A 24718-nucleotide genomic window follows, 5' to 3' on the forward strand; every position below is an offset into this window, starting at 1 on the left:
AGTTGACAGCAGTTGGTTTGGGCTTTATTTTCCTCACTTCTAAAACAAAAGAATTTTTCTCTGAGTCCTTGCCTTTCACATTATTTGACTGTCACCCCTATACTAAGATACATAATTTTACATAGAGAGGTGCTTTTGCATACATACCCACACAAAAAACTGAGAAATTTCACCAAATAGTACTTACCCTTGCTGTGTACAATGCTGTTTGTTTTATTTTTTACTCTATTCCACTAAAAAACTTGTGTCACACCCATTAAGCTCATTTTTATATTCTAATATATCTCAACCCACAGTTTGAAAAACACTCCTGGGTTATTTTCAGGATTCTCTCTCCTTTCAATAAAATTATGTGTAGTGTTAATAGTAGGTAACATCTGTTGTGTACTTACTCTGTGCTAGGTGCTGCATTAAGTGCTTTTTATATGTGTTGTTTGTATAAAACTTCCCTAAAAAGTAGGGGTTATTATTTTCATTTTACGGATGAAGAAACAATTTCTCATAGCTAGCAAGTGGGAGAGTCAAGATTTCCCAGACAGTTGATTATTGATCTTGTGTTCTGATCATTTCTTTAACAGGAATTTAATTGTTTTTTAAAATTCAGGAACTAGGGATCCCTGGGTGGCACAGCGGTTTAGCACCTGCCTTTGGCCCAGGGCGCGATCCTGGAGACCCGGGATCGAATCCCACGTCGGGCTCCCGGTGCATGGAGCCTGCTTCTCCCTCTGCCTATGTCTCTGCCTCTCTCTCTCTCTCTGTGACTATCATAAATAAATTAAAAAAAAAAAAATTCAGGAACTATAAAAAAAATAAAAATTAAAAAAAATAAAATTCAGGAACTATAGTATGAACCTTAGATCACCACAAGGTCATATACTTCTGAGAGATTCCTCAGCCAACATATCAATTAACTCTTTCTTATCTAAGATTATTGTCATCATCTTCAATGTCTGTGCTATTCATTCCTCCAAGGTAATATAGCATTAATTAAATAATTTCTTTGTTGTTAGGTAGTTGTTGGAAAGAACTTGAGCTTTGTGTAGTAGTGAACCACAGATTAAATTTACCACTTTATTAGCTTTATAGTTTTGAGCAGATTCTTGAACTTTTGTGCCTCAGTGTTTTCATCTGTAAAATGGAATTGAAATATCTAACTACCACATAGGCTATTAGTGTTTCTATTTAAATAGGTGGTGTCAGTGCACATGGTTATAGGTAGGTGTATCAGTTTCAGCATAACTTTTGGGTCTCTATATCCAATGAAAGCATTGATCTAAATGTCTCGGAACCTTTTTGCCTTGTGAAAGGTAGACACCGATAAATTTGTGCTTTGAAGGAGTCAGTAAAATGTTAGTAACATTCATTGAGCTTTTAAAAGTTAATTTTTTAAATCTCTGGTTTTGAAACTTATCTGCCTGTAGTATTTTTCTTCATAAATTATATCAAATACAGATTTTCAACTTTAAGATTTAAGAAAGGCATTTGTAAAGGAAAGTAAAGAACATCTAAAAAATTTAAATTTGATAGAAGCATCATGGTGCTTACAAGTAAGAGGTATTTTAAGAATGGTCATTTGTAAGGCACTGAGACATGGCTCAATGTACCAGACACTGAACTTGATACTTCCTAATAAGCCCTCAGAGATTTGTTAAATTAATGAAAAATAATCCAAAACTGCATTTCCACCCCCTCAACTGCCACTTCTTTACTAGTTGACTTTGAAATCACTTTGAAAAACAGTTCTCTGTTTAAGCCACCAAACAAGGTTTGATTTGCACACCTTTCCATATTCGACTGTGCCAAATGCCTTTGATTTCTGGTATTTGTCCTGATGTTCATTTGTGCAGTCCCTTTCTCTATACCACAGTGGAATTTTTGGTATATGTTTTTGGCTTTCTTACTATAGATTTTTCCTCACCTGTACTCCTGGCTTTTATTCTGTGACTTTTCATTTTCTAGCCTGGACCTTTTCCGTGTCCAAGATCCCTAATTTTATATCTGCCTGCATTTCAGTAGACATCCCAAATTATATTCAGTATGTTTTGTCATTATCCCTGAGTCAGTACTATATATATATATATAGACAGGCACAGGTGCCTGCTTGATAGTTTGTCTGTATTCCCTATCATAGTTAAGGTCCTGTATGTATTTAATCCCTTAGCAGCATTGTGTTAAAGGTATGAATGTGCTATTAGGACTTTTGAGCTATAAAATCTACAAAGTATAGTTCAAAACCATTTCCTGGGCATCATTCAGAACAGGTGGGAGATAATCTGTGTTAGCTGTTAATATGATTTTTTTTTCTCCCAAGTTTTTATATAAATTCTAGTTAGTTAACACACGGTAAAATTGGTTTCAGGTGTAGACTTTAATGATTCATCACTTACAACACCCAGTGCCCATCACAAGTACCTGCTTTAATACCCATCACCCACCTCCTCCAATTGTTAATAAAATTAAATTATATATCACTGAATTTAATTCTTCCTTATACATTGTAGGCACTCAGATGTTGGTTCCCTCCTCTCTTCCAAAAGTCTTTTTCTTCATGAAGTGTTTAACACCTTTTTCACTGTCTCTTAGATAATGGATATAGCGCTTGAGGGTTCTCTTGCTGGTCTTTTGCATGAATGGTTATACTGCTATATGATGTAGTCTGTAATTTAATTTTTTTAACAAGTTACGGAGTATTTTATTGGATGGCACACTAGTCTGTCTTGTGTGCTCAGTTGGCGGGGGTTTTTATATGGCAGGTTGCTTACTGCTGACATAATCAAGTGCTTTTTGGTACATTAAATGAATATTAGCTTTTGCTTAGACTTCATGAAAATATGATTCTGTAAGCTTTTAGTGACAGAGAAATAGTTCTCATTGTTGTTCATTCTCAACATCCACGTATAAACATTTTTGCATTCCCCTTCTCTACATTAAGGTACAGAGAAGGAAATAGAACAGCAGTAATAAACAATTGACTTAAATTTTATAGCTTGTAAATGGTAAGAATATATCCTTTATAAATGCATGCGATAGGGCGGCCCTGGTGGCTTAGCGGTTTGGCACCGCCTTGGGCCCCGGGCATGATCCTGGGCTCCCTGCATGGAGCCTGCTTCTCCCTCTGCCTGTGTCTCTGCCTCTCTCTCTCTCTCTCAATCTCTCTCTCTCTGTGTTTCTAATAAATAAATAAAATCTTTTTAAAAAATGCATGCAATATACTTTTTTTACATTGTTTACATTTTTATAATTTGGAAATAAGTTGTAATAGTTTGTTTTTTCATTTCCCATCAGTTTGTATAGTCTCAAAGTTTACGGTTTCCTTTTTAATTGTTATCTGTTAGTGGGCATTTATTCTCAAGGATAATTTTTATTACATTGATAAATAATAATCTTGACCTTATTTAGAGAATCACATTTTTTTAAACAAATCCCTTTGTAAATATCTTGTGTTTCTCCCTTTTTTTTTTTAAGATTTTATTTATTTAATCATGAGAGACACACACACACGGGTTTCCTTTTTAATTGTTATCTGTTAGTGGGCATTTATTCTCAAGGATAATTTTTATTACATTGATAAATAATAATCATGACCTTATTTAGAGAATCACATTTTTTAAACAAATCCCTTTGTAAATATCTTTGTTTCTCCCTTTTTTTTTTTTTAAAGATTTTATTTATTTAATCATGAGACACACACACACACACACACACACACACACACACACACACAAACACAGAAAGGCACAGGCAGAGGGAGAAGCGGATTCCATGCAGGGAGCCTGACGTGGGATTCCATCCTGGGTCTCCAATATCATACCCTGGGCTGAAGGCGGCGCTAAACCGCTGAGCCACCAGGGCTGCCCTCTCCCATTTTTTTTTTTTTAAATCTTAGTATTACCAAAGGAAAATTTCTACCTTTCTCTGCTTAAACCAGAGTATCTGGTTCTTGTATTGTTTATTTCTGGTATTCCATACCTTTTCTAATATTATGCTTACTGTTTTCTATATTACCATTGTGTTTGTAGTTGTGAAAAGCTGTGAAAATCCTCTGAATTTTTAGGATATGTTGCCAATTGTGGGGCTATTTATACTTTGGTACTTTAGGTTAGCTTCCTAGTGATCTAGTAAAGATCTGTGTCTTAGAGATTCCATATTTGGAATGTCAGCATAATTTGGAAAGAAATGGAAATATGATCATATAAAGCCCTAAAACTTAATTATTTCATAATGTCTTTTTAGGGGTGCCTCAGTTGGTTAAACATCCAGCCCTTGATCTTAGCTAGAGATGAGTTCAGGCCATGCTGCATTGGGCTCCACACTGCAGCTGGAGCCCACTTAAAAAAAAAAAAAAGAACCCACAGATTACCTTTTTAGAAGTCCTAGGGTACATACCCATGGTTAAACAAAAGTAAACAGTGGCGCCTGAGTGGCTCAGTGGATTGAGTGTCTGACTATTGGTTTAGGCTCAGGTCATGATCTCAGGGGTCCTGGGATGGAGTCCCATGAGTGGGTGCAGGCACACACACTCTCTCTCATATCTTAAAAAAAGAAAAAAAAATTTTTTTAAATGTAAGCTTCTTGATGTCAGAATTTTATCTTTGTAACTCTGTGGGCTCCATTAAGTCTTGGTTGGATTTAAACTTTGGGGGAAGAAATATGCATATGTGGTTAAATCTCATGGAGAGCACGTGATTGTTGGACTTTCTGTTGTGAGATTTGTTGAATATGGCACTATTTTTATGCTGATTAAATCAAGAAATCGTTAATTCCAGCATTTTAAATTTCTTGCCTGATTGAATACATCTTTCTCCAAATGAACCTTAGAATTACTTGAAGTTCTCCAAAAACTCAGTGAGGTTTGCATTAAATATTGAGTCATATTATTGCCACATTTAATCCAGAAACTCCTAGTATGTTTCCATTCAAATTATTTTTGTGTTCTTCAGTAAAATTTTATGATTTTTTTCAGTTATAGGTTTTGTAATCTCTTAATATTTTTTCTTTTTTTGTTATTTTTGGTGTATTTTCCCATTGTATTTTCTTAGCAGTGATGCAGGTATGTAGGAAAGCACTTGGGTTTTCTTTACTAGCTAAATTATTCAACTTAGTTCCAAAAGTTTGTTATTCTTTTAGTTAATAAATTACATTATCTTTGTAGGACTGGAGGGAATTGACCTCTGACTTTACCTTTATTTTTAAATTATTTTTCTTTTTTAAGCTCTTTTCACTTATGGATATGAAACCTCCCATCTCTCGAGCCAAGATGATTCTTATCACTAAAGCTGCTATTAAAGCTATTAAGGTAAGAATAAAATAAATATATTTAATTCAAAAAATGTTTTAGAAATTTTGAAAATAACTGAGAAATGTGAGAATTCATTCTGTTAGTTTAGGCCTGAATCAAAGAGTTCTAACTAGCTTTTGCTGAAGGCATATGAGAATAGAGTGTGTTCGAACTGTAACGTATTATTTCAAAACCTGCTTTTTTCCTTTTTTGTTGTTTAGTATTTCCCCTTTATATTTCTTCAGCTTTGCTGAGGTATAATTGACAAATAAAATTGAATATATTTAATAATATAATAGAACATGTTGGTTTGATACACATAACACATTATGAAATGATTAACACAGTCCAGCCAGTTAGCACATCTTTTGCCTCATATAGTTGCGTGTGTGTGTGTGTGTCAGAAAATTGAATTAACAGAAGTAGACAGGAGAATGAAAAGGGTTTTTTTCCTTTGTTTTACTTAATTCTTGTCATAAATCAGCCGAGTATTTGCCTCATATATTTAAAAAAAAAAAAAAAGCTTAGGCTCCATGAAGTTAAATGTTTTCCTCAAGATCACACCTTAAATAAGTGACTCATTTTAGAAACTGCATTATTTAGTTCCAGTTCCACTGTTTTTATCCCTTTTGTAAAGTTGTCTGATACACTGCTTTATTAAGGATTACTGATTAAGAATCTAAGAAAAAGACCTCCTTTTTGGAGGGATTTTTGTAATTTCTGTTTTAGTTAATTCTCTTTAATTTATGATTGTTCACTTATTGACTAGGGATTATCATCGGTCATTCAGTATTATCTTGAGAATTACTCAGATTGTGCAAATTATGTTTTAAGTATTTTCTAATACCATTACTGAAAATATAGAAGTATATAAATTGTACAGTAATTTTCTTCTAATTTTTTTCAGCTTTATAAGCATGTAGTTCAAATAGTAGAAAAGTTCATCAAAAAGGTAACTATCCATTTTATTAGTATCTCATTTTAGTTATGATCAATATTTGTAATTTACTTTGTAAATTGTAAATTTGCATGCTTGCTTCTAAAGCCACTCTACAAAGAAAGTTGTCACTAGATGTTCTTTTTAATCACTCAGGTTTGTATTTTTAACAAAATAAACGTTTATAGCAGTTCTTTTGATTGAGCACTTAGTCTGAGGTAGGCACTCAACAAGTTTCCTGTGTACTTGACATGACTCTTCCCTGAGCTTGATGTGCCTCCTCTTCTGTTTGCCCTGTCTAATTTGCTGACCTTTAACTCATCTTGAAGTATTTCAAATGAAATCACTTTGTAAAGCTTTTCCAGCTTTTCCCTGCTTCTATCATAAATCATTTTTCAGTTTTGCAGTTGTATCTGGTTTTATAACCATGTGATTAGCACACATCTGTCTTGTCAGGTTTATACATCTGTCCTCTCCCCCCATGCTGGAGCTGTGCCATGTAGTATATACCAATACATGTGTGTAACATTGTCTTTGATCCATGGCCTTTGACTACTAGCTGAGAGGTAGGAGTTAGGAGTCCCAACAGACCAAAAACATGATCGGTAGAAGCTTTCATAGTAGCAAATCAAAGTCCAAATAAGTAAAGTGGAAAAAATTTTAAATTACCTACATGCGACCACCCCAAATTACTCTTATATTTATGTTTGGATCTATTCTTTTTTTTTTTTTATTATATACACGTACATTCATAAAAAAACCAATGACATTCGGATGCTTGGGTGGTTCAGTGATTGACTCTGTCTGCCTTTGGTTCAGGGCATGATCCCAGGATCCTGGGATGGAGTCCCACATTGGGCTCCCTGCAGGGAGTCTGCTTCTCCATCTGCCTGTCTCTCTGCCTCTCTGTGCCTCATGAATAAATAAAATCTTAAAAAAAAAAAAAAAAGAACCTCACTGACATTGATAACCTACTTTTCCCACTGAATTTATCATAAAATGTCGACAAAAAATTTCATTGCATGATTGTTTCCACAATTTATTCAGTTCCTTTTGGACATTTCACTTCAGTGGCTGGCCTGGAAGAAAAAATTAGATGCATCTTAATTGTTTTCCTTACAATAAATTTCTTAATGTAGAATTGTTGGATCAAATAAGACTTTGCTTTTATTGCTAAATCATCATCCATAAAGGTTGTACCACCAGAAATGTATACAGGTGTGTGTTTCTCTTTTCTTTTTATCTTGTTAATTTGATAGACCAAAAATGATCTCTCCTTTTAGTTTTTCGTTTCTCTGGTACTGTACTTTAGTAGAATTAAAATTGATGTTAAAATGGTCTTCTTGATAATTTTAAAAATTATTTTTTTAAGCAGGATGAATTAGAGTAGAGAGTATCATAACAATTGGATTTGTGTGGACGTGACTTAGGGATTGGTAAAGTAATGTTGATTCTGGGAAATTGTGGGGAGTTAGAGGGGCCAGAGAAAAGTAAAATACTGGGGGTCTGAAGTATCAAAAGAATTGGTAGTTTGGTACAAACCTGTGGGAAATTTGATAAGCTAGCCAAGAAGAGCTAAATATTCGAGCAGTTTCTAAATAAAAACAATCACTAGATACACAGAGTTTTATTTTAAAAAGGGAGATTAATGGATGTCAAATTGTGATTTTGCTTTTATTAACTTGCATCTTTATCTTGTAGTGTAAACCAGAGTACAAGGTTCCTGGATTATATGTAATCGACTCAATTGTACGACAGTCTCGTCATCAGTTTGGAACTGATAAAGATGTTTTTGGGCCAAGATTCTCTAAAAACATAACCGCCACATTCCAATATTTATATCTTTGTCCATCTGAAGATAAGGTATAGTTAATAGTTTTTAAGTTAAAACTTGTATTCTTATTTCTATATTTAAGCCTATTTAAATGTATATTTGAAAGAGAATTATATGATGATCTTTGTGGACTTGAAACAAGGCCCAGCGTTTTCTGTTGTGAACATCTCTGTGTATTTTCTTGTGAAGTCCTTCAGGAATGATGTACTGTTGAAAAAGGGACTTTAAAAAAGACATTCTTGGAAAGACTTACTTGTAATTGAGTGATAAATTCTGCCATAGAGAAAGGCAGTACTCGTATTGTTGCTTATTTCAGAAGGAGGGGACCAATAATTGATGGCTTTCCCCACCATTTTGAGAGGCTGGAGCATAAATGTTATTCATTAACAATCAGACTACAGTATTTGTTTCCTCATATTTATAGCTGATTTTATTATGTACTATATAAAGGTAGAAAAACATTAAAGACATTGAACTCCCAGTAGGTGGGAGAAACACACTGCTAAATCTACTCTGAAGAATGAAGAATAAAGACATTTACAGGAAACAGTGTATAAATTTGAATGTTGTGGATTCTGTATTTATATTCTTGGAGGAGTGTTCTTGTGGGAAAAAGTATACAAAAGATAATTTCTTGATTAGGACATAAGGATTATTCCCATGAATAACACGTCTTCTCTGTATCTTCTTCATATATACTGGTCTGTAAAGCAACTTACCTATCCGTTATAGACCAGTTTCTTAAATATTTTAACTGTTAAAATCATCCTGAAGAAATTCTTCTTCACTTCATTTACTTTTGTTAAGATACTGTTTTTGTCAGTGATGGTATTTCTTTGTAATCATAAATAAAATATAATGAAAACTTGAAATAACAATTTTTTATTCTGTTTGTTTTGATTAGGTTGTATTTCTTTTCTGTTTCCTCCCCTTTGTTTCCCCCTTCTTTGTTTTTTACTCCAGTTTATACTACTGAAGAAAGGCTGATTTAGAGCAGTTTAACAGGTTGTAATTCTAAAAATAAATTTATTTTTTCTGTTTATGAAGTGGACTTAGCATGGAAATACTAGCTTAGTGATTTATTTCTTTTTTAGTTAAAGGTATAATACATTATTTATGCAAATATTAATTGTATATTCATGTTTTGTTGCACATAACAGAGCAAAATAGTTCGTGTACTGAACCTTTGGCAAAAAAATGGAGTATTCAAAATTGAAATTATACAGCCTCTTTTGGACATGGCTGCAGGAACCAGTAATGCTGCCCCAGTAGCAGAAAATGTTACGAATAATGAAGGTATGGCCAAGTATATCTGTGTACTTAGAGAATGGTATAACTTTGTACATGAGAAATTTTGGAGTCTTTTTATATTGGTGGAATTTTTCCATAAGAAGGAAATTTGAATTTATATCTTGGAAGGTATGGGTTTCTTTCCACAGTTCTTATTTCTAATAAAAATATGCTCTTTCATGTATTTGCTATAGTATCTTTATTTCTCCTATATGTTAAACTGAATGGAATATTACTTTAATAAAAAAGCTTAATGGAGTTTAAAAAGGAAAATTGGAAGATTAAAGTTTTCATAGATCTTAATGACCTTTTCTTATTTAGGTTCACCTCCACCTCCAGTTAAAGTTTCTTCTGAACCTCCCCAAGCCACTACAAACTCTGTACCAACTGTACCACAGTTGCCTAGCTCTGATGCTTTTGCTGCTGTGGCCCAGCTCTTTCAGACGACTCAAGGTCAACAGGTAAACTACCTATCTAAAAGATTAATAAATTCCTTGCAGTTATGTGTACAATTGTCAGTTTTTATTTTCCATTTCTAACACATTTAAGGGAGGAAATATTTCTACTTTTCACCTAGAAAAACCTTCACTAGGAAGGTAATGGCATTGGGATAACAGAGGAAATATGGGGGAGGTGAGAAATAAGGGAACCACACACTGAGCAGTAGCAATACCCCCGTGAAGAGAAGTTCAGAACTGCTGACTGGTTGGTATCGCTGCTCATGGTTCTAGCCTTTCAGATTAACTTCAAAATTATTTGGATTGGAGATGATTTTTACATTATTCTAGAAAACATTTCTTTACCTTTGGAAAAGCTAAAGACCATTTCTCTTTTTGACTGTCATTTTTTGGGGTGTCAGCTTACATTTTTAACCTTAAATGACACACATTGTATCCCTGATATTTACAAGAGACTTAACCTTTACTAAAAGATGTATTCTTGGGCAGCCCAGGGGGCTCAGTAGTTTAGCACTGCACTCAGCCCAGGGCGTGATTCTGGAGTCCCACGTCGGGCCCTCTGCATGGAGCCTGCTTCTCCCTCTGCCTGTGTGTGTGTGTGTGTGTGTGTGTGTGTGTGTGTGTCTCAGGAATAAGTAAGTAAAATCTTAAAAAAAAAAAATTCTTTTTCCAGTTTACTTTGTACCTGTGCTATTTTGAGTCACCTTTAAGATTTTTTTTTTCCTAGTAAATCAACCTTTGATACAATGATTATACTTTGTAGTGTTGCTTTTGCTTATCAGTTTTCCCATTCTTTAAGCTTCAGCAGATCCTTCAGACTTTTCAACAGCCTCCAAAACCACAGTCTCCGGCCATTGACAATGCTGTGATGGCCCAGGTCCAGGCTATCACAGCTCAGTTAAAGACAGCTCCTGCACAGCCACCTGAACAAAAAGCTGCTTTCCCCCCACCTGAGCAAAAAACTGCATTTGACAAGGTAGGCTTCTTATATAACCCACCTTAACTGTTTATACCTCTCAACCTGGAATGTGGAAGTACTTCTCTATGTTCTGGGTTTTCATTTTGTTGTTTTGTGGTTTAAAAGATTTTCTCCCTTGACAACAAAACATTGGATTATTTTTCCTAGTTATAAATGTAATATATCATTGCAAAAAATGTTCAATGAATAGGAAGTAGAAAAGTAAACAGGAGAGCTTTCACCATTAACCCCCAGACTTGGAGATGACTAAGTTTTTGCTGTATATCTCTTCTGGATTCACTTCCTGTTGATGTATTTTTATTTGGTCATAATATATGTGTAATATATAAATACATATACACAGTGTTTAACTTGCTTGTTTTGATCTTAATCTTCTTGTCTCTTTGTTGTCATTAAGGTTAATAGATCTGTATTTTCACTGAGTGCTGATTATGAGGAGTATTCCATTACATGTACACAGCACACAGTTTAGCCATTCCCCTACTGACAGACATTTAAGTTGCCTTTTGCTTTTTGCTCTTAGAGCTTACTTACCATATGTATAAATTGAGTGTTTTGTTGGTTCAGTGTCTTCCAACTGGGTTGTTGTGTCCTAGGCATGTTTAAGGAGCTGCAACTAAGGATACAGATGTGCTGGATTTGCAGAGCTTCTTGTAGAAATGTTAACCCAGACCACTGTGTCTTAGCTGTTTTATGTCTTGTCTATTTATTGGGCTTATGACTATATAAAATCTCATTTCATTTTATCAGTCTCACTGCCAAAACCACAAAAGTTCAAAAACCCTAGAACTGTTAATCTTTTAGCTTTATCATCTCTAAAATGTTTTATTCTTTCCAGATTTTAAGATAAAATTTTATTACTGATAGTCCAAATTAAGAACCCATTTGGTAAATACTGGTTGTCATTATATCTTGGTGATTGCTGAACAACTACTGATTAAAAGAAGTTTGGATAAAATTTCAAGTAGATAAGGAATAATACTTACAAGAAAAAAACATAATACAGGAAGTTCTAAAGTAAAAAGAGAAGCAATTATCTGCTTGGAACAGATTTGTGTATGTTCTTTCAGAGTTTAGGAAAACTCTCCCCACCAGTATTTTTTTTATTTTGGTAGTTTTTTATTTTTGTTTTCTTGTGTTTATCTCTTCATTCCATCTGGAACCTATTTTAGAACTACGGGTTCAATATAGTTGAGTCTTTTTTTTTTTTTTTTCTTTTTAAGATTTTACTTACTTATTCATGAGAGACACATAGAGAGGCAGAGACATAGACAGAGGGAGAAGCAGGCCCCATGCAGAGGGAGCCTGATGTGGGACTCGATCCCGGGACTCCAGGATCATGCCCTGAGCCAAAGGCATACACTCAACCACTTGAGGCACCCAGGCGTCCCAAGATAGTTGAATCTTGAACTTTTTGGAAATAGCCACTTCTCCCTCACTTTTTGTCATTAAATTTTAAATTCTCATTTGTTTCTGTCTGTTTGTGACATTTGGACTGTTGAGTCCCACTAATATATATTTTCTGCATCTTAACAACTTAAATACTTGAGGCTTATATATGTGTTTTGTATTTCATTTTCAAGTTTATTACACACACTGCTTCCATTTCAGACTCTATGGCATATGTATTAGTCTGTGTTCTCCAGGGAAAAAAACTCATTACACACACACTAGAGGGAAAGGGGAGAGAGAGAGATTGATTTCTAAGGAATTATTTGATGTAGTTGTGGAGGCTGGCAGATTGAAATTTGTAGGGCAGAAGGCAGGCTGGAAATTTAGGTAAGAGTTAACGTTGCAGTTTTGAGTCTGAATTCTACAGGGCAAGGTTTCTTTGTTGCTGTCTTGAGAGAATTCCTTCTTTAGGAAACCTAAGTCCTCACTAAGGCCTTTGGCTGAGTAGTTGAGGTCCACCCAAATTATGGAGGGTGTTTCTTTATTCAAATTCTGTTAATTTAAAAATAATAAATGTTAATCACATTTTTAAAAGACCTTCACAGGAACATCTACATGGATATTTGACCAAACAGCTAGGCACTGTAAGGTAACCAAATTGATAAAATTAACCATTACAACATATTTTTCAAGATGAACTTTAGCATAAATTTTAATATTTATAGATTAATTTAAGAAGTACCAAGAGCTTACACAGAATCTCTATTAAAATCTTTTTTCAAAAAAAAATAAAATCTTTTTTCATACAAGTGTTATGCATTGATTGCATCATTTATTCCCAGAGTATTTAGTCATTTTTCATGTTCATTTTTTTTTATCTTTTAAATGGTCATGATATTAAACACTTAGTTTTCTAGTTGATGTTCTCAGATTTCTGGAAAGCTACTAAATATGACTTTTCCTCTTCAATATCTATGCCTGTTTCTTTTTCTTAATGTACTGGGGGCTAGGACTTCCAAAAATGTTGAATAACAACCAAAAATGTTGAATAACAATAATGCTGATGGAATCCTTTCGTTGTTGTTTTTAATTTGAATTGTAATTCCTCTATTTTACTTCAAGTGGGTTGGTTGGTCAGTGTTTGTCAGTTAGGTGAAATTTAGAAAAGTAAATTCTTTGCTTTTCCTGTGAGTAAAAAGTCTGTTTTAAGCTAGTAGAACAGCTTGATTGGGAACAATTCATTTAGGCTGCTTCCTAGATGTTCACTTTCCTAAAAAGCAAAAAAATGTCTTTTTATTTATTTTTTTTATTTTTTTATTTTTTTAATTTTTATTTATGATAGTCACAGAGAGAGAGAGAGGCAGAGACACAGGCGGAGGAAGAAGCAGGCTCCGTGCACCGGGAGCCTGATGTGGGATTCGATCCCGGGTCTCCAGGATCGCGCCCTGGGCCAAAGGCAGGCGCCAAACCGCTGCGCCACCCAGGGATCCCAAAAATGTCTTTTTAGATCTCAGTTTAATTTTGTAATTGCTTCACATCATTTTCCAAAGCAATAGGTAGAAATCCAAAAACTTTAAAGAACATATCCATAGATGATAAATGTCAAAGACCAGAGGTTTTGCTTTTTTTAGACAATCTAAATCTGAGCTTTAATTTTGACTCCTGTCATTGACTCTGTCTTGACGCTGAGTTACTTATATATATATTCAGTGTGCAGCACTGTAAAGTAGTGATGGTAATGCCTACACTTAACTGTTGCTGTGAGGGCTAGATATGCCAGTGTATGTAAAACAACAAGGTGTCTGCCTGGGTCATAATTAGATTGCTCAGTTATAATAACTTAATGACATGACCTAGAATTACAAAGAAAGAAAGTGTTGTCCAAGAAGGAGACTTCCCTTTCTTTTTTCTTTCTTTCTTTCTTTTTTTTTTTTTTGAGACTTTCCTTTCTAATTTAGGAATCTGTTGTCTAGTAAAGTAGAACCATAATTTCTAGATAGAACAACGTAAGTTTAGGAATTTGAAGTTGAAAATCTATGGCCAGAATGGACACAGCTTGAGGGAAAAGACTGCTTGTTGAATGCCAGGGACTGAGAGTTTTGAAGTAGTGTCCACATCCTAGTTTCTACCATTTGCTGACTTTGCAGCTCTAGTAATGTTCCTTAAGCACCTGGTCCTTAGATTCCTTGTCTGTAAAAAGAAGAAACTATATCTAAACTTTGTCTATGTTGCAGGCTTGTGTGATGAAATATCATATGTAGGTATTTAAACACAGTAGGTAGTAATAGAAGTAGTAGTAGTGTTTGTGGTGTTCCCTTCCTCCCTTTCTGAACAGAGGTCATCTTATTTTTAAATGACTCTTCTTCCAGACGCGTGATCTTGTGAAGTGCTGGGGTTCCCTCCCTCCCTCCCTCCCTCCCTCCCTCCCTCCCTCCCTCCCTCCCTCCCTCCCTCCTTCCCTCTCTCTCCTCCTTGTTTCTGGTAATCTGACATGAGCTGTGAAGTCCTAAGGAAGAAACTAGTGCCCAGGTAGTAAGATTTTCATGTCCCTGTCTATGCCATTCTTTTTTTTTTTTTTTGTCCTCTCAGTATGTTTTTGAGCAACCAGCATACAGACATTTTTTTTTTAATTTATTTTTATTTTTTTTATTTTTTATTTTTATTTTTTTTTATTTTATGATAGTCACAGAGAGAGAGAGAGAGAGGCAGAGACACAGGCAGAGGGAGAAGCAGGCTCCATGCACCAGGAGCCCGACGTGGGATTCGATCCCGGGTCTCCAGGATCGCGCCCTGGGCCAAAGGCAGGCGCCAAACCGCTGCGCCACCCAGGGATCCCCAGACATTTTTCTTTAGGCATTTATAGTGATTAATTAGATAAGATGGTCTTGGTACATTTTACAGTTAACTGAAAATGTATACCCATTTTCATGCATGCAAAGTTCCAAAAGTTTTTAGTGTGTAAAAGAGAGTATTTTCATATTTATATTGCTAAATTAACAAAATAACCATACACAAAATAATCAGAAAGAAAATACTGCTGTTCTAATTGGTGAAGAAAAGCAGAATAAAAAAATCTTTTTCAGATGGCATTTATGTGGCAGTGGTTTGTCTGTGAACCAAGATCCTAAGGGGCGAATGGGAACGTGAGATGGTATATGACAGTGTGCTGGATTACAGATGTTAGGAAACATCCGTTGTTTTTATCAGTCTTGTGTAGTGTATCCGAATCCCAATTTTTAAATCTTTTTTTTTAAGATTTGAAATTATGGGGGTTGGGCAGAGAAAGATGCAGACTTTTCACAGAGCAGGGAGCCCAACACAGGGCTCAATCCTAGGACCCCAGGATCATGACCTTAGCTGAAAAGGCAGACACCTAACTGACTGAGCCACCCAGGCATGTCCCCCCGCATACCAGTTTTAAAATGGAATATTGATATACCTATTCCAGAAGCTACTTGATAGATTTGATTATGATGATGAGCCAGAAGCTGTGGAAGAATCAAAGAAGGAAGATGCCGCCGCCACTGCCACCGCCACACCTACTGTGGCGGTTGCTCCTCCAGCGCCCACCGCCACCGCGCCCACCACCACCCCTGCCGCTTCCCCTCCACAAGCACCCTTGTAAGTTTCTTTCCTGTGCTCCTCAGTGGGTACAGAGTTTGGGAATCATTATAAAGTATAACACAAGTGCATTTGACCCTTGCACAGCATGGTGGTTAGTTAGGTGTGCCAGCCTGCCCAGAGTTGAAAACCCACATCATAACTTTTGGCTCTCCAAAACATAGCCTACTGTTCACCAGAAGCCGAACCTGTATGCAACTTGTATATGTATTAACATACTGTGTTCCAATAAAGTAAGCTAGAAAAAAAAACCAATGTTAAGACAATAATGGAGGAGAAAATATATTTATAGTACTGTACTATATTCAAAAAAATGTGTTTAAGTGGACTCACATAGTCATTGTTTTTTAAAATTATGATACGGGTCTTCACTTGAATGGGGAGGAGATCCTACCAGATTTATAGTTAAAAATGGCTTTTATTTTGGGAACAATGGTGAATGTATAAATCAGTGTAGGCAAGTACATGATTCAGTAAGATACTGATTATTAATGACTCCTGAACAGCACATTCTTAATGTCTCTAGTATAAAAATGTGGCTTACAATCTTATGTGTTTTTGAATGGATAAAAAGATTGCTCATCTTTTTTTAGTGGGTTTCCTGGAGATGGCATGCAGCAGCCAGCATATACACAACATCAAAATATGGATCAGTTTCAGCCTCGAATTATGGCAATACAGCAGGATCCAGTGCATCATCAGGTATACACATTTTTCTTGCCGCTGAGTTTTAAAGTGAAAATCTATTCATTAGAGCATATGGATTGCACTTCACAGACCATTATATTTAGCTGTGCATTTGGCTAAGTAGTACTGCAGCTGCAATCAAAGCTGTTGAGTATTTAATTGATTTGAGTTTTTTTTTTTAAAGCTTTAATTAAAACAAGCATACTAAATATTACATGCTTGTAATTTAATAATAGGTGTTTTTGTTAAAGTCATTTAGAAAGAGATTATAGTTCTGTTTCAGGGACCTGGCTTGCTTAATGGTGTAGCTCTTTCCCTTGTGTTGAGCCTTTTTTGGTGTAAATGTTGAGATGCTGTAGAGGGTTTTTAGTTCTCAGCATTCAGGAATATGGTTTGTGAAATCTGCTGTGAAAGGAACAAAGTACTCTGGAAAACCTCAAGTTAGTAAGGGTTTGTTTTTTTGGGTTTATTTCAGCAAATCCTCTATTTAGAATTTCCTAAACTTAACTACACAACTAAATTATAGAGGTATAGGGATCCACTACTATAGTCAAATCTAAAGAATCTGTATTAAAATTCTGTAGATTCTGTTTTATAACCAGCCTTGGGAAATAACTACTTCATAGTCTTGGTTTAGAAAGAGTTCTTAGAAATCTCTTCAGAGCATATTCATTTTCTTATGTGTATTATGTTTGGTCCATTCTGTAATTTGCTAACAGGAAGTTAATACTGTGATTTTAATGACTTACTGATGAATGAAGTTTGGGAAGTCTTTTATAAGCTTGTTTAAAATATGTTTAACAGTTACTGAAAGCTTATAAATAAATTAGAAGGAATACTTTGTGACAATAATTACACTTTTTTAAAGATTTTATTTATTTGCAAGAACGAGAGAGCATGAGCGGAGGGGAGGCACGTGGGGGTGGGGGGGAGAGAAGCAGGCTCTCATTGAGCAGGGAGCTCAACATAGGGCTGACACAGGGCTTGATTCCAGGACCCTGAAATCATGACCTGAGCCGAAGGCAGATGCTTAACTGACTGAGTCACCCAGGGGCCCCTGTAATTATACTTTTAATATTGTTGGTATTGGAATGGCACATGCAGAAATGTGTTATGTTGTGGTTTATTATTAGGGTATTCTAAACCCTAAAAGTAGGCATGTTAATTGAAACTCCCCTTGGAATTTTTAAAAAGTATGAACCTGTACATCAGTGCCACTCTACCTCCCAAAAGGCCTTTGAAGTTGAAGGGAGACAGTTTGCAATGCAGTCCCTCTCTGACTTTTAAAGTTTAGTCTGTCACATTGTTCCTCATGTAAATGAAATTGTCTTTAAATATATAAAGTCAAGCCTGTGTATTCATAATTTAAAAAATAAGTTATAGGAGTTTTAGCCTGTGTACTTAGATATGTAACAGTTCTTCAAATATATATTATACCTATGGAAATGGTTAATCATTGGGTGTCACTACATAGCTTTTCCTTGATCAAATTTATTGAAGATATTTTAGTTTTATATCAAGTAACTAAGGATTTTTCGTAATTATTTTTGGTAGCCGTTATTTAAAATCTACTCACATACTTTCTTAAAAAACAAAAGGTTCCACTTCCTCCTAATGGACAGATGCCAGGATTTGGCCTTCTTCCTACACCTCCATTTCCTCCCATGGCTCAGTCTGTGATTCCTCCAACTCCACCCGTGCAGCAGCCTTTCCAAGCTTCTTTCCAGGCACAAAATGAACCACTTACACAGAAGGCACATCAGGTAAAACTTTATTCTCAAATTGATTTTCCTTGATTTAATGTACAGATTCCTGCCTGTTTGCTTGTGATCCTCATTTTTAAATGTGAAGAAAGTTTGTTCATTGGGCCACATATTCACCCTCTCTGTGCCTGAAGCATCTGAAAAGTGGTCGTATTAATAACACCCATTTCCATAGGATTCTGTGAGGACTGAGATAGAGTATAGAATGTTTAACCAATGCCTGGTTCACCACTGTAATCAATGGTTTAGTAACATTGTATGTAACCTCTATGAGTTTCTAGAAGTCAAGAAGTGTTTCTTCTAATTTTGTGAACCATATAAAAATTTTTTTCCTCACTGATGGGGGGCAGTCATTATTAAAGTAGTAATGTGGTGTCAAGCAAGTAGAAAAAAACTGTCAAGGCAAGAGATTTGTAATTTAGCTTTTTTTAGATTTTGTTGTCATCTTGCCTCTCTAATTTCCAGTTTTCTCATTTAATGATGTGTGGTTGTTTTTGTTTTTTGTTTTTTATTTTTAAAGGAAATGGAAGTAGAACAGCCTTGTATTCAAGAGGTTAAGCGGCACATGTCTGATAACAGAAAGTCAAGATCTAGGTCAGCATCCAGGTAATTGATAAAAAAATGTTTTTCCAATCCTGTATGTTTTAGGAGACATTAAAATGAAAATGGATTATTTTTAGATACACAGTGTTAATAACATTTGGTATATTTGTATGTCTGCATGTGTAGAGTGGGAGTAGTAGTTCTGTAAAAAACTAAGGTCAGTCATCTTACCCATGCTTTTCCCCTTGAGTTGCTCCAATGCCTGCATGCATGTACACTTAAAATGATAGAAACTATGTATTCAAAGTTGCTTTACAAGCTTATCAGCCAACAAAAGTGAAAAGGTAATTAGTAATACTATAATCATAACATTTTTAATTGTTGCAGAAAAGAAGTTAACTGAAAAGATAGATACCAATAAGCAATTTTTCTCAAAGATGACAGCTTCTTAAACTCCCAAGTACATAATTAACCATAGTGCGGAGTTATCAAAGATGAGAGACACTTAAAAGTTAGCAACCTCATTTAAAATACATGCATGCTTTTTAGCTTACAACATATAAAATTTTTTTAATTCTCCGCTATTGAATTATTATATATCCAAACATTAAACTACCTAGTTAACATTTTTTCTTTCTCAGATTAATACCTGCTTACATTTTCAGTTTTTTCTCTATGTTCTATCCATTCTCCACCTCATGAAAATGTTAGGTCACCAAAAAGAAGGCGATCTCGGTCTGGCTCTAGATCTCGAAGGTCCCGTCATCGACGTTCTCGATCTCGGTCCAGAGATAGACGCCGGCATTCTCCTAGATCTCGGTCCCAAGAAAGGCGAGATAGAGAAAAAGAAAGAGAACGCCGACAGAAAGGGCTTCCTCAAATCAAACCAGAAACTGCGAGTGGTAAATTAACCTTTACATTCAAACTTGAATTATTTTTTTCATGTCCTGGGTTTAAAATGTTTTATAACTGTTAGTAAAATAAAGCTTTATTAAAAAAGTAATAATAAAGCTTTATTGTCTCTTGTTTGTGCTTTGGTGTACACCCTTGAATTTGCTTTGATGGTTAAGCTAGATGTAAGGCAGTAATAAGGAGTGAACCAAACAGTGGTAAGGAATAAAGTAATGTCTTGAATTTAATGTATGAAATGGAAAGCAATTAACTAGTTCTCCTATACATAATGGAGAAATTTTATTTTTTTCCAGATGAGACTTTTATAAAGATTTAGCTTACAGAATATATTAGCTTGCATTATCTCCTGAATCTCATGTATTTAAAATTTAATAAGGTATGTTATATTATTGAGATTTACTAGTTATTATTGAAGTAGTTGTTATAGTTATTATTGAAATTTTAATCTGTAATGCAAGTAGAGCATATGTAAAGCCTCTGATTCTAGGAGGCTTATTACCTAGGACACAGCATAAGAGAAAAACCATTCAGGTATGCTTGGTAGTCTGTAATGGACAGTGGTATTAGTGGAGAAAAGTGTGGGCTGGTTGTTGATTGAGAGAGTTGGGATTAGGTCTTCTGCTGCTCACTTGCCAAGGGTGACCTTGGGCAGATTATTGCATCTCTGGCCTGAGTTTTCATAGATGAAGTCTTTAGATCTGTCCACAAATGAGCCAGATTTTTTCAACTTTTATGTTGTTCACTATCCTATTCCATTTATGGAAGTACTACCACAGTTTTGTTTTGTTTTTCATTCATGAGAGCCAGAGAGAGGCAGAGACACAGGCAGAGGGAGAAGCAGGCTCCATGCAGGGAGCCGGATGTGGGACTTGATACCGGGACTCTAGGATCATGCCCTGGGCTGAATGAAGGCAGGTGCTAAACCACTGAGCCACCCAGGTGTTCCCCACAGTTTTTTAGAATGTTTTTAGTTGTATATAGGATTTACAGCTTAACCTTATAGTATCATGTGACTTGTGCTTTTTTTTTTCTACAGTGGTTTTCTTTTTATTGTACAAAAGTTACAGTGCTTATTACCAAATATGTATATATTTGTGATTATAATTTTATTTTAAGTTTGTAGCACTACACTCTGGGTGGGACAGCTGGACAAAAGGACTACTCAACAGGATGTTGCCAGTCTCTTAGAAGAGTTTGGTCCAATTGAATCAATTAATGTGAGTGTTTATTAAATTATGTAATGACAGTGGACAGGTGTGATTAATGTCATTTTATGAAATTAAGGAGTTGAGACCCAAGCTACATTTGCACAGCTTTGTAGAAGATGTGGCTAGTGTAGGTGTTGAGTCCATATTTAGAATTCTCTGTTTAACCACATTTCTTAGGTAACCAAGTTTAATTTGAAACCCTTTTCTAGAAAACTATATTAACAAAGCTTGGAGAACTGTAAGGTTATTAAAAACTGGCAGTTGAGACCAAACTTGAATTGCCAGTTTAGGATACGTTAACTTCGGATTATAGAACCTGTCTTGGGGGGGAGGCAGGGGGCAGGAGAGTGGGGGTTGTTGGAACTGGTTATTATTTATTCTATTGCTCTTTGGTTTTGTTATATTTTATAATATTAAAATGTTTTGGAGCAGATGATTCCTCCCAGAGGTTGTGCCTATATTGTTATGGTTCATAGGCAAGATGCTTATCGTGCCCTGCAGAAACTGAGCCGAGGAAACTATAAAGTGAACCAGAAGTCCATAAAGGTACAGTTTTATACCTTATAATTCATTTTTAAAAAATTTTTAACACATAATATTGCTTGGCTTTCTAAAAACTAATTTTGGACACTGAGGTACTTCCTAGGTATCTTTTTTAAAGAGGTTATCTCCTAAATGTTAACATTTTAAATGTTAGGTTCTTGTGGAATTTCATTTTTTAACAAAAAATGCAGATAGGTTCATCAACGTATTTTTAATTGTGCTTTAATATAATGTCTTTTTTTTTTTAAAGATTTTATTTATTTATTCATGAGTGACAGAGAGAGAGAGGCAGAGACACAGGCAGAGGGAGAAGCAGGCTCCATGCAGGGAGCCTGATGTGGGACTTGATCCCGGGTCTCCAGGATCACACCCTGGGATGCAGACAGCATTAAACTGCTGCACCACTGGGGCTGCCCAATATAATGTCTTCTAGTAAAGTATTTTGTCATTCAAGATTTCTTGGATTTTATATGTCTTTTGAAAATTTTTTAAAGTTTTATTTAAGTAATCGCTATGCCTAACATGGGGCTTTTAAGTCATGACCCCAATATTGAGAGTCACATGCTCTTCCAGTTGAGTAAAGTTTGCTATCTCATTCTTAGAATAAACTATTTAAAATACTCACTGGGATAGAGAAAAAGATATAGGTACATGGATATTCTTCCATTAGGGGCCAGAGTCTGCATTTCCTTAGTGTCATAACACTCTGCTCTACCCTTTGATTGCACTGCAAAAGGATTTTTTTCTGATCTTATATAAATTCTAAGCTACCCAAGACTTTGGGAAGTGGTCCCCAGTATGCTGGGCTCTGCAGGGAACTTCATTTGGCCTCTTCCTGATAACATTATTTTCCTTTTCTCTAAGTTTTATTTTGGCTAATTGAGAAGTGAGTGATTGGAGGAGTGGATAAGGGGGTAATGCTGGTTAAATTCGCACAAAGTAGGAGAAAAGGTCAACCAGTTTCCTCACGTCAAAGTGAAATCCGGGGATAGTGAGGCCAGATTACTTTGCTCTTTTGGTCAGGTCTGAGTGATTAGAAATGTGAGGAACAGTTAACTCTCAAAACTGATGTTCTCCTTTCCTTTCTTTTTATATTTAACTATTGGTGCTATAGATTGCCTGGGCTTTGAACAAAGGAATAAAGGCAGATTATAAGCAGTATTGGGATGTAGAACTGGGTGTTACTTATATTCCATGGGACAAAGTCAAGCCTGAAGAACTGGAGAGTTTTTGTGAAGGAGGGATGTTGGACAGTGATACACTTAATCCAGGTAAAGCAGTATTTAATTTCTCTTAAGATTCATCTATTTTGATTGTACATATGAAAAATGTACTTCACAATAGGAAGTGATTTTTGAGATTTCTCAAGTAACCACTATGTGCCAGTCTCTCCATTAAAAACTGAGAAAACAATGGTAAATAAGACAGATACAGTCTTTGCCCTTAATACAACTTCTATTTAGTGTGCTAAATTCAGAGATAAATAATACTAATTGGGTTAATCATTATAGTGTAAATAGATCTTAAGTAGGATTTTTCACTGTGAAAACCTCTAATGGATCAAATGAGTCAAACTGAACATTACTGGTATTGTGTTTTAATTCAGTGCTTCACAGTAATTTCTTTGAAAGCCTTTAAATGTTCAGAGAAGCAGTCGAGAGTAAATATGTATATAGTTACTTGTGGCCTGAATATTAAAAATGCCAAATTGACAGACAGTAGGATTATAGTGGGGAAAACAGCAGGTGTGGGCATGACTTGGAGATCGATAGAGAGGTGGACAAGGAGGAGTGCAGGGTGATATGGCAAAAGAGAGTAAGTGATTAAAGGAGTTTCAAGCAAGCAGAGTTGGTTCGAGAGCCAGAAAGTAGTGGAACAATGCTGGGCCATTCCCATACCTTGACCTCTTTCCTCATGGTGCATGATGCTTTCACTTAAGGGTAGGGTAAGGTTTCTGTTCAGGCATAGATATCAAGACTCTCCTGTGTGTCAAGCTTTCTGATCAGAGTAAAAAGAACCTTACTCCTCCCTCCTGGAATTTTTAATCCAGACAGTACACTATTGTGGTTAAGACCATAGATTCAAGCCAGATAAGTATATGTTGAGTCCCGCTTCTGCCACTTATTGGTATGTGACCTTGTTTTCCTTGATTTCCAAATTGTTTTCCTCATATATAAAATGATGGAACCTACTTACAGATGGTTAGGAGAATTCACTGAATTAATACATACATACATACATATATATATATATATATATATATATATATATAATATTTAGGCAAAAGAATACCTACCAATTGTGTGACAGGCATAATTGGCATTCTTTTGCTTGTTATTGTTCATTCGTTTAAATAATTAATATTTGTAAGCATAGGAATTTCTTTTTTTTTAAAGATTTTATTTATTTATTCATGAAAGACAGAGAGAGGCAGGCAGAGGGAGAAGCAGGCTTCATGCAGGAAGCCTGATGTAGGAGTCAATCCCGGGTCTCTAGGATCACGCCCTGGGCTGGAGGTGGTGCTAAACCGCTAAGCCACCTGGGCTGCCCCATAGGTATTTCTTTAATAATAATCATGCTGCTGATTTTTATATAATCAGGATTTAAAAAATAATTTCTAGATTTAAAATATAAACTGAAAATGGTAAATTTGTATTGTTAAATTTCTTTAACTCTCATAGATTGGAAAGGAATTCCCAAGAAGCATGAAAATGAAGTTGCTCAAAATGGAGGGGCAGAAACCTCACATACAGAACCAGTATCACCCATACCTAAACCTTTACCAGTGCCTGTCCCTCCTATTCCTGTTCCTGCACCTATAACAGTGCCACCTCCACAGGTAAGAATATTTCGAGCACTATTTATTTAAACTTGTGTCTGAAAGATAAACCTTTCTGAAACTTAGATGTATGTTTAGATTAATGTTCAAAGATATGAGTACATAAATGTGCATATTAGTTCATATTTTAGTGTGTTGAACTTAACTGTTTATATACTCAACATATTTTTTTTCATAAACAATAAAATCAAAATACATACTGCCATACATCTATCTAGATTATTCATTGTGTTTCAGACTTGAGGTGCAAACCTAATAGCATTTTTTATATTCGTCTTCCTCTTGTTTTCTTTTATTGGATCTCTATATTCTTTGGGGACTTTTATATTCTGAGGAAACTTGAAAAGTATTTATCCCAGTAAGCCCCTGTTTTGAGGGGAACAGAGGTGTTTTTTGAGAATTTCTTAATTTTCAATTTGTGGTGCTATCATGAA

At 35.3% G+C, this 24718-nt stretch overlaps 1 protein-coding gene across 2 annotated transcripts in view; it reads left to right on the top strand.

Annotated features, from left to right (window-relative positions):
• Positions 1–24718, top strand: part of SCAF4 (SR-related CTD associated factor 4) — a 63311-nt gene that overhangs the window by 17401 nt on the left and 21192 nt on the right. For both annotated transcript variants that reach the window (XM_072740866.1, XM_072740865.1), the window contains exons 2-16: positions 5213–5296; positions 6186–6230; positions 7917–8078; positions 9210–9345; positions 9661–9800; positions 10597–10773; positions 15617–15789; positions 16383–16491; positions 18075–18239; positions 18760–18845; positions 19494–19684; positions 20811–20911; positions 21335–21448; positions 22560–22716; positions 24127–24284. In XM_072740866.1, the coding sequence (XP_072596967.1) occupies positions 5213–5296; positions 6186–6230; positions 7917–8078; positions 9210–9345; positions 9661–9800; positions 10597–10773; positions 15617–15789; positions 16383–16491; positions 18075–18239; positions 18760–18845; positions 19494–19684; positions 20811–20911; positions 21335–21448; positions 22560–22716; positions 24127–24284 (1998 nt within the window). The remainder of the gene's footprint in view (positions 1–5212; positions 5297–6185; positions 6231–7916; positions 8079–9209; positions 9346–9660; positions 9801–10596; positions 10774–15616; positions 15790–16382; positions 16492–18074; positions 18240–18759; positions 18846–19493; positions 19685–20810; positions 20912–21334; positions 21449–22559; positions 22717–24126; positions 24285–24718) is intronic.

This window comes from Vulpes vulpes, chromosome 15, assembly GCF_048418805.1.
Source record: "Vulpes vulpes isolate BD-2025 chromosome 15, VulVul3, whole genome shotgun sequence".
In the NCBI taxonomy this organism is placed as follows: domain Eukaryota; kingdom Metazoa; phylum Chordata; class Mammalia; order Carnivora; family Canidae; genus Vulpes; species Vulpes vulpes.